We start from the raw sequence: 11,222 nt of genomic DNA on the forward strand, positions 1-11,222 counted from the left end.
TCTCTTAATAAAAAAAAAATACAAAAAAGAAATGTAATGAAATTCATGATCTTGATAAAGAACTAATGCAAAAACAAATAGAAATAGATGATATAAAAAAAAACTCTCTCCAGAAAAAGCAACAATACAAACAAAACTTTGTGAAAATTTTTCACAGTTAAAATTTTCACAAAGTTTTAAAAAAGCAACACAACAGAATTATTCTGTGTGAGGATGATTATTTTCAAACAATATCAGATCCAAATTGTTTTTGGAATGTTTTAATTTATCACTTTATTTTTTAGTGAAATTGTTTTTTTCATATATAATACTATTTTGAAATATAAAATGTAATTCTTTTGAAATAATATGTAGTATAAATATTTGAAAATAATGTTTTTGTTATTAGACCCTTTATCCATTATCAGACACAAATTTTTTTAAAAAAAAATAAGTCTGAAATTTGACTTTTGCTTTGTTTCTGCAAAAATATCTTTAGTGAATGCTTTAGCACCACATTCTTCATTGCTATTTTGTATTTCATTGCCTCCACAATAATCATTTTGTCGAAGGGCAATGTTGTGAAGCACAAAACAGGATATTATTATAGCTATGGAATTTTGCAGTTTTGTTCCTAAGGGAATGTTAAGGCAAGGGTATTGTTTTTTTTTTTATATACCAAAACAATATTCAACAACAACATTCAACATGTGTGTACTTCTCAAGCTGTAATTGTATCTGATTTCATTTTCATTTTTGGGTTAGAAAAAGGTGTCATTAAATATTGTTTATAAGGATAGCCAGAATCACCTGAAACATGAACATGTTGGCGAGCTTCTAAAACTTGTTTAATAGCTGAGTTAGCAAAAACAAATGAATCCTGAACAATTCCAGGCCATTGAACACAAGCAGATAAAATTTCATATGAAGCACCTGCAATGACCTGGCAATTCAAAAAAAAATCCCTTTTTGTTTCGATAAATTTCTGTGCTTTCTTCACAAGGAATTATTATAGGAATATGTGTTCATTAATTGCTTCTATACATCCTGGGAATCCTTGAATTTGGTAAAATCTTAATAATGGTTGATAAATATAAATATTTTCTTTATCTAAGAAAAGTTTGAAGTTTGTATGAAATAGCAAAATCAGATATCCATGAAAACTTATAATCACTTTTGCTGAATTATCAAAGAATCAGCTTCTGTTGGAAACTTTATGTACTGATATCTTTTGTTAGCCATTTGAATTGAAATATTCTTAACCACTGGACAAACAGTTGAGTTTCAGCTCTTCCAAATCTCCTATTATTCTCTAAAAGAGTTTATTTATTGTTACTTGAGTATATTATCATTTGTTGGTATAAAATGTTGTTATTTAAAAACGTAATGTAAAATCTACAATAACAAGGTGCCATTTTCTGATACCGTTTCTTGAATATCTACTCACTTGGAATGAACCAGTAGCATAAAACCGAAATGCAACAGCCAGTTGTTGTACAGTTAAAAGAGGGCACCTTCGATTGTTAACATTGTTGTTAATAATGTAATTAGCTAATATTAAAAAGGTTTTTTTGAAAAATCTGTAGCACCAGGGGCGTGTACAGGAATTTTTTTGGGTAAGTCGCAGTTTTAACCCCCCCCCCCCAAAAAAAAAAAAAAAAGTTAAATTTTAGCATCCCCCTCCCCCCCCCCCCCCTTCCTCATTCACAAACGCATATATGAGGTAAGACGGCTTAGCAATCGCCCGATATTTTATCGCACATGATGCTAACCATTATCAAACATCATCGCTTCGCACGCTATCTATTTTTAGAAGAAAATGATGATAACCATAGTCAGCACCAACGCTTAACAATTACACACGACCTATTCTTATATGAAGCAAAAAAAAATTGTTGAAAAACTGTCTAAACTTTATGTTTAAGAAATGTTTAATAAATACTCACTAAACAGGGTGTATGTACCAAGGGAAGTCCAAATTTTATTTTTAATGTTTAAAACCCTTTCTTTCTTTTTATATTTTTTAAAATGCAAGTAATTAAAAAGATACACAGCTTTGTATAAAATAGTTGGGGATGTCCATTGATATATTTTGATATATGCTTGTTGTTAATTACAGTCTTCTCCTCCTGATGATAAATATCAATAGAATTTGACTAAAACTTTACTCAGGGTGTAATTGAAAAGGGAAGTCCGGAATTTGTTCTCTAAGAAATAATTACTTTTATTTTTTTTAAATTAACAAAAGAAAATATTTAAAAAATGAAGTACCTTATAACTTAATAAAAAAAGGTATGTCCATTCAAGTTTCTTATTAATTTGTTTAAGTCAAAAATTAAAACAACCTCCGTTTAAATATATAAATCGTTTTTTTTTTTTTTTAATAAACTTTAGAGCGTTCTCGATTTGACAAGCACTATGCGCGAGGTTAGAATTATTTAATTCTATCTCCTATTTTAAAAGTTGGGAGAAAATGAGTTATTAATTTTAGTAAGTAATGATTACTTCTAAAATGCGCTCTATTTTACAAGTTTTTTTCTAATTTGTTTAAACATAAATTATTTAAAGCATAAGTTATTATTTCTTTAAAAATTAAGACTAAGTTTTTAAATAATTTTTACTTTAAGAAAAAAATCAAAAACTTTCTCCCAACATTTAAACTTGGAGATAGAACAAAATAATTCTAACTTGGCGTATAATAAAATACTAAACCGTAAATCTAACTGTTATCCCGGATTAATAACTTCTTACCATCCGTTCGAACAGTTAACCTTGTATAGTTTGCTTAATTATTGCTTTAGTTTATTATAATTATTCGCTCTGTTTGCTTTTATCTACCGACGCATCATATTTACTTAACGAAATATTGAAGTTGTGAAAAAATATGTATATATACATATTTTGGGTATGTCCAGCGACGTAGCAGACATCCCCTAGACACGCCCCTGAGCACCTTTTAAATTCTATATCGTAGTAAACTTCTAAAGGATTAGCTCTGTCAATAATAAACCTTGGTATGTGACTTGGCATATTTTTTCTTCTTCTTCTTCTAAAATTCAGCTCATACCGATTCATTTTTGAACATTTAAAAAAAAGTTTTTTTTTAATACTTCATATCATTGTAACTACTTCTCATGAACTCCCTTTTACTCCTTTTACACGTATCACTTCTTTGTATAACTGCAACTGTTTATTACTAAATGGAATTTACTTTTATACTTTATCACAAAAACGTGCCTTAATCAACAGCCTTTTATAATGCTAGGATGTTCGACATTTCAAAAAGCTAATAAACATTTCTAATGGCATCAAAATATGACATGTTGGATCATTTCATACGAGTTACAGGATGTTTTAAAAGACACACGTTTTCACAATGTTGGTATTCAGTTTTCTGTAATGAATTGATTGACAAATATACTTTCACAATGTAACCTTCTAAATTAATTAGGTCAATATGCCCAAGTAACTACTTTTGCTTGTTAAAAACTCATTTTCATATTTGCAAAGGTTGTAATAAGTTATATAGTAATAGTAAAGTTTTGTTACGCATCAGCAAAATGATAATGGCGGTCTGTTTTTTTTTTCAAGTTTGGTTTCAAGATTGGTCTGGAGCAGACTTGAAAAAATGACTTGAAAATTCAAAAACTCTCGTTTTTCAAGTCTGACTTCAGTTCAAGTTCGCTTCTTGCATTCCGTTCAAGTCAGACTTGAGATTTGAAGTCTGACTTGAAATTTCAAGTCCGCTTCTTGCATTCGGAAGGAATTTTTGCTCTCTCAAGTCTGGTTTGAAGTCAGACTTGAAAACGGTCTATTTTTAGCGGTTTTCAAGTCTGACTTGAGTTGAAGTTCGCTTTGTGCATTCGCTCAAGTCGCACTTAAGGTTTGAAGTTCGACTTCAAATTTGAAGTTCGGTTCTTGCATTCCACCCTAAATAATTGTATGAGTTCATTTCAGTTAGGGTGGAAGTTAAGGTTAGTTTTAGTCTAACTAAAATTAGCCGACTAACTTTTTATTCTGACTAAATTACTCGGCTAACTTTTTAGCATTACTAAAATTAGTTGGCTAAAACAGGATTTAGTGCTAAAAAAAAACTCAATAACCTATACCATTAAGTTATATGAACATAATATGAATTATGATAAATCAATTTAAAGACATTCATCAAAATTTATTGTTTTGAAGAAATTTAAAATATGTATTACAATTTGTGACAATTAGGTAATAAAAATGATTTTTTTATACCTGGTATTGACCCAAATTTTCTTTTATTGAATTAAATAAAAATTGGTTTGTTAGCAGAACAAATCCGTCAAAAACAGCTGATATTTTATACCGAAAACGTGATTAGCATTTTAATAACAATTTTTAAAAGAAAAACAAAATTGAGAGTTGAACAAGATATATATTCATTTACACAATATACAAGTAATAAAAAACATAAATTGCGTAACAATTAGCATTTTATGGTCGTCACTGTAAATACTGTGTTTTTATGAGTGTAGAACGAAATAAATTTTGTATTATTACCTAAAAAAATCATTGCAGGTATTATATAAAGGAAATCCGAAAGTGTTTCTGCATATAACACACCTTTCAAAAAGATGGCACCATTTTTTTTTTATAAATTGATATTACATATGTTTTATAATTTATAATTCACATTAATTAGAGATTGAAAAAATCCAGATCTAAACCGCTTTTCATTGAAATTTAAAAAAGTACTTAATAATAAGGGGGACTAATTGGATACAGTTTTATTACTATTACAAAATTCCAAGTGTATATGTTGCAAAACTTTCTCCAAAAACCTGAAAAACTCTGAAAAACCTTGAAACAGGTGCCCTGCAGATAAACATTGTAACTTACAGCACTTTGTAACTAAAAATATGGTGCTCAAACCACATCATAACAAACGCATAACAAGATTTTAAAAAAGTATTTTTTGGGTAACAGTAACAATATATTTTTCGCAAGTTAAAAATTTAGTCGACTAAGTTTAGTTAGACTAAAAAGTTAGTTGACTAAATTCAGTTAGACTACAAAGCTAGTTGACTAATATTAGTTACGCTAAAATGTCAGTCGACTAACTTTAGTTATACTAAAAATGTAGTCGACTAATTTTAGTTAGACTAAAAAGTTAGCCAACTAAATTTAGTTTGACTGAAATGTTAGTCGACTAAATTTAGTTAGACTAAGAAGTTGGTCGACTAATTTTAGTTACGGTTTTTTTAGTTAAGTTAATAAAAACTTTCAGTTTTGGTCACAACACTAATATTAGTATTCTATCAAACCTGGATTGTTAAAGACTTCTTCGTAGGCATTGCACTATCTCAGGACTTACCAGCCATTGATGATGTAATTCAGTACATAAATAGAATCTCTTATTCTGTTAGGGCATGCTTTAATTCAATGCAGAATCTTTTCTGGTATCTGGCTGAGGGATTTGTGGTTGTATGTCTCATTAGTGATGACTTATTGGAAGATGTTCAACTTGGTGCTGCACTTCAGCTATACAAAATTCCTTGGTCTGAGATGCCATATCCATACAAACTAGGAAAAGTAATATTGCCGTATTCATACAAACTAGGTAATGTGACATAATGTGGTAGATGGCGATACTGATCCTCTTTCTGAACTTCTAGGACCAGAGAGTTGTTTTTTTATTTGACAAGTTGAAAAGTTTTATACTTGAAATTGTAAATCCTTTAAAATGGGAGCTCTTTCCAAGGTTTCTGAAATGCAAAGTATTTGTACTATTATTAAAAGAGAATTAATCTTACCTAAAGATTTTCAAAAGTCCTTTGGGCCTGAAAGTGATAAGCACACAAATCTTGCCGTTGTTGCAAGCTAACGACAAAAACTCTAAAATTTAGTTTTAAGGATCTTATATTATTCCATGTTTTTTTATTTCAAAAGATATATTTGACGAGTTGCGATATTTTAAACCCAATAAAATACTTTATGATTTTTATTACTTTCAGAATAGAGGAATAATAAAATTGCTTATAATGTTTTAATATTACACGGCCTATAGTTTTTTGTAAGTTGTAAGAAATTTCTTTAAGTAACATTAAATAATAAGTAAAAATTAATTAAAAAACTGTCTTGAGGAAACTTCTTTTTTTATATATGGTTTAAATCGAAAGCCGAAAGTGGAGGGTTAAAAAAACTTCCTATGATTTTTCTCACACATGTCCTGTAAATATTTTTTGGTCACTTAGGAACAATGTTTGGGATCATTGTCTTGCTGTAGAATAAAATTATTACCAATTAGTCTCATTCCAGATGGTATTGCATGATGTCTTAATAAATTTACATAAAATTTCTATATATTGTTCTCCTGTCAGCTTGCCATCAATTCTGATTAAATCACCTACTCCAGATGATGAAATACAACATCAAACTAAAACAGAACCTCCCACATGCTTGATTTTTGGATGTAGACAATCAGGGCGATAAGCCTCTCTAACCCTTCTTCTTACAAACTTTCGTCTTCTGCTACCTAACAATTAAAATTTTGATTCATTTGTGTATAGTACATGGTTTAATATGCTGTTTTGCATATTTAAGTCTTTTTTCTTTATTGCCACGACATAGTAAAAGCTTTCGAACTGCAACACACCTTCTTAACCCAGCTTTTAGCAAATGTCGTCAAATGCAAGATGAGGAAACATTTGCTGCAGTCGCAGCCTGAATGTCTTGGGCTAGTTCACTAAAGGTTTTTTTCCTATTTCGCAGAGACACATTTTTAAAATACTTTATCTCATATTTTGTAAGCTTTGGAGGTCTTCCACTTCGAGTTTTATCCTCAAGAGATCCCGTGTTTTTAAATTTTTTGATAATTTCTCTAATGGCTGTCCTTGAATATTTTATTTCTTGGACAACTTGTCTTTGAGAATAGCTTTTATCATAAAACACAATAATTTTTTTTACATTCCAGTAGTGGAATTTTACCCATTTTATTACTTAAATAACAATAAACATAATAATACAAAAGAAATAAAAAAAAAATTAAATTAGAATAAGTTTTGCTGGTTGAAAAACAAAAAATAATACAGGGGCGGATCCAGGAATTTGTAACTGAGTGGCCAAATTTGGGATAACCTACTTTACTTTTGGTGTTCCTGTAGGAAGGGCTTGTGAGTAAAAGGTAAGCCTATGGGCGTCACTTCTATAACTTTTTTTTATTTAAAATCAGAGAGACTTAATTTGTTTTCTTCTCTAATCAACCATCTCAGATTTAATAAGTTGAGAGCGCACTTGAAGTACAATTATTTTTACAAATGTTGCCTAAAACTTCGTTGATAAAGCCTTTCAAATTTTTCTATAAGGACTTTTTCATGGAATATAAGGAACCCTTGTCGGCAGGCCTTAAAGATTATTTATATTATACTTGTAGACTTACAAGAAATAATATCATTATATTAAGTTCCTAATTAATTGTGTAATTCAAGAACACATGCGTTTTTAAAAATCATTAGAGATAAAATATTTTAATTTTTAGAGGTAAAATAATTTCATATATGAGGAGTGGACTTGCAAAACCAGATAAAATTCACTTTTTAAAAAAAACAACTTTTAACCTGTTATTGAAGTCTGTTCACTTTATGTGTTTATTCGGTACAACTTTGCTAATGGAATGCTATGCTAAACAGTCGAGTCAAGCTTTTTTGTATTGCTTTTAGTTATCCTATTAAAAATAAAGTTTTTCAAAATGTTGCCTTGGCTATTTAGTTCATCATGGCCTACTATAAATACACAGCCGGGTTTGTTGGTTTTTACGGAAAAAATTAGGAGGCCAGTTTTATTTACTGTAGGGTAATTCCACATCAAATCACCCAGTCCATTGAACCATGTGTCTTCCTTTTGTGTTATATTTTGACACATTATTCCTTATTATAAAAAAATATTACATGCAAAATTTCAGCTAAAAATGTTGAGCGGTTGACAAGATACTGCAATTTTAATATTGACCTGGTTTCCCAAAATGACCCGGTTTTCATAACATCCTGAAAAAACATTTTTCTTAAAAAAATAAGAAATAAAAATGGCAAAAATATGAAAATAAACATATATAATGTTTTTTTGATGCTGGATTCAATAAAAGTACTTAAAATGCTCAAATATAAAAGGAACATGCTTAAAAGTTAATAAAACAACTAGTTTCTATAAACCAACTTTGGGGCCCAATATCTCAAAACACCCCTGTCAAATTTTTTTTCTTTTTGCTGTTAATATTTTCAACTGCTTATAATCTTACTAGGCACAAAAAATCTAACTAGAAAAACAACTGAAACATATGGAACTTTAATTTCAAAGATCTATTACTTTTTAAAGAAATTCCCAAAAAATATTTGTAAATAAAATAAAAATAAGTTAATCATAATTTAAACAGTCACTTAAATATACAAGATTTTTAAAGGTATCGAAGATGTAAGTTATTTTGACTGTGTTTGTAATAGTTTACAATATTGTTCCCATTTTACTTGTACTTCCTCTATTTCAGCATTTTCAAACACATAGTTTCTACCGGAACTAGAGCAAGCTTGTGGAACAGATAGTTTTTTCAATATGTTGGTGTTGGGAATAAAACAGTAGTCGTCTCTTTCAGGGCAGTTAAAACAGATTGATGGACCATTTGGGTGAAGAAATTTAAATTTAGCATCAACTTCTTCTAGGTTGGATTTAGTTACAATGCTGATCCATTACTACACAGACTACAGCTACATAACAACCTAAAGCAACAGTATCAAGTTGAAATATATGTTGTTTCTTTTTAAGATTGTGGATTATTGAATAATTAATGTCCATACTACACCTCTTTGCCCCAACCCTGTTATCTTCAAGATCATAAATTGATGAAAGCTACCAGTACCAGGTAGAGTTGTTAGACCAGTGTACCTTTCTTTTTGCTCTTCACGTTGCAATTGTAAGTCCAATCCCTTTATGTAAATGAAGTTAACAACCTTGATTTTCTCAATACAAAATTCATACATGCTTCTGATGTGAGAATTTGGTTTCTGTATGGTCGTTTTAAACTTTTTTGTGCTGTTAACCTTTTTACAGTACTGCCAATCCCATTGCATGGTGACTTTTCATGGGACGTGGCAAAAAAGTTCCATTCAACTTTAAGGTCAAATTCACTTTCTAAGGTCAAATTCACATAGATTGTAAAAGCTTTTACAATTTTTGTACTGTCCTGCGCAACCATCAGTGAATATATGTAGTTTAGACAGATTGGAAAATTTTTTGATAAAGAAATAATTCAAACCTTTTCAGAATCCCTCTGTTGTATATTTTTTTACACTGATAGATATTGGTTATATTCTTTATAGATATATTTATATATATATATACAATCTGCATATATATATATGAAATATATATATATATGAAATTGTTAATTTGTTAAAATTTATATAAAATTTACTAATAAATATTGTTTTATAACTGAACTTTTTATAAACTAGTTATTATAAACTTTTACAAAATATAGTAGTCAAAATTTTAAAAACAAATGCACATCAATATCACACTTATTCAGTTTTTATATAAAAACAAAACAGGATGTTTTTTTCAGTTGTTAAGATCAAATAACTAAGTTATCATATAATTAAGACTTCCTTAAATATAACAAAATTCTTTTTCTTTTTTTTTTAAGGAGTCTATAAACTAAATATAATATTTTACAGAATTCTATTTGCATGTTTTTTAAAATAATTTCTTCAAAAAGTAATAAATCATTGAAATTAAAGTTCCATATGTTTCAGTTATTTTTCCAGTTAGATTTTTTGTGCCTAGTAAGATTATAAGCAGTTGAAAATATTAACAGCAAAAAAAAAAAAATTTGACAGGGGTGTTTTGAGATATTGGGCCCCAAAGTTGGTTTATAGAAACTAGTTGTTTTATTTACTTTTAAGCATTTTCCTTTTATATTTGAGCATTTCAAGTACTTTTATTGAATTCAGCATCAAAAAAACATTATATATGTTCATTTTCATATTTTTGCCATTTTTATTTCTTATTTTTTTAAGAAAAATGTTTTTTTAGAATGTTATGAAAACCGGGTCATTTTGGGAAACCAGGTCAATATTAAAATTGCAGTATCTTGTCAACCGCTCAACATTTTTAGCTGAAATTTTATGTGTTAACTTTTCTTTTTAAGATGCAACAGCCAAAGAAATTTTTAAAAAATTTGAGGACCCATGGTTCAAAATTTTCTAAATTTTGGGTGATTTGATGCGGAATTACCCTGTAATAAACGATATCTTTAAACAGAAGGCTTTGTTTTTCTTGTTATATATAATATTTTTTGATTATATATGAATTTTATTATGAGTTTAGTTATGAGGAACTTATTAATTTTGATGTTTTAAATAAGATTTTAATTAAGTAACAATATAAATACAATATTTAAATTAGACACATTAATAACAGCTTGTCGCTTTTGAGATATGATTATTTTTATTGTGCTTCAAAAATATAAGAATTACTTTTATTTTCAAACCTACAATTCTTAATACAATGCCAAACAAGTGTGCAGTGATATACTGTTGCAGTGGATACAAAAGTAAATCATCAAATACAAATGTGAATACTCTAAAATTGACTTCAGAAACAACAGTTTATAACAAAGAAAATAGTGTTTTTGCGTTTCCTGATGCTCTTAAAAAACCTGAGTTAAGAAAAAAATGGATTAAGTTTGTTAATAGAAAAATTTGGTTTCCTACAGAACATTCAGGTGTTTGTAGTGCACACTTTAATCCAAAATTTCTAAAGCACGGTGTTAGAATGACTCTTATTTATGATCTTCATCCAATACCAACTATTTATTCAATATTTTTAGATCAGATATTTAATCAGATCTAAAAATATTGAATAAATAGTTGGTATTGGATGAATTTAATCAGATATTTTTATGGAAAAAGATTCTATCAAAGACCTAGAAATGTTAAATTCATCTTCAAGTCCTGTTGGCTTTATTTTTCAAAAATATGACTCCCATGTTTTATATTATCGTATTTTTAATGTGGCATCTATTGATAATGCTCCCTGTATTGAATCAATACAAGTCGATTCTACTTTGCATGTAAAGTTGCATCACAATGGATGTCAAATTCCTCTTCCAAAGTGGTTTAAGCAAAACCAATATTTACTTAAAAATATTAGCATATTAGAAAACCTTGCATCATATATGCGTATTTTTGTTGCAGAAAAAAAAAAATACTATTTTAGATGAA

The 11,222-nt window shown here is 28.6% G+C and overlaps 1 protein-coding gene across 1 annotated transcript; it reads left to right on the forward strand.

Moving 5' to 3' along the window:
• The first annotated feature begins 10,506 nt into the window (after positions 1–10,506).
• LOC149883706 (THAP domain-containing protein 3-like) lies at positions 10,507–10,851 on the forward strand. Its single transcript, XM_090098623.1, has one exon. It carries the CDS (start codon positions 10,507–10,509, stop codon positions 10,849–10,851), a length of 345 nt encoding a protein of 114 aa, XP_089954749.1.
• Positions 10,852–11,222: the final 371 nt, after the last annotated feature.

Source organism: Hydra viridissima, unplaced genomic scaffold, assembly GCF_058129835.1.
Source record: "Hydra viridissima isolate aposymbiotic clone 2 unplaced genomic scaffold, HvirCarnegie_v1 scaffold_9, whole genome shotgun sequence".
In the NCBI taxonomy this organism is placed as follows: domain Eukaryota; kingdom Metazoa; phylum Cnidaria; class Hydrozoa; order Anthoathecata; family Hydridae; genus Hydra; species Hydra viridissima.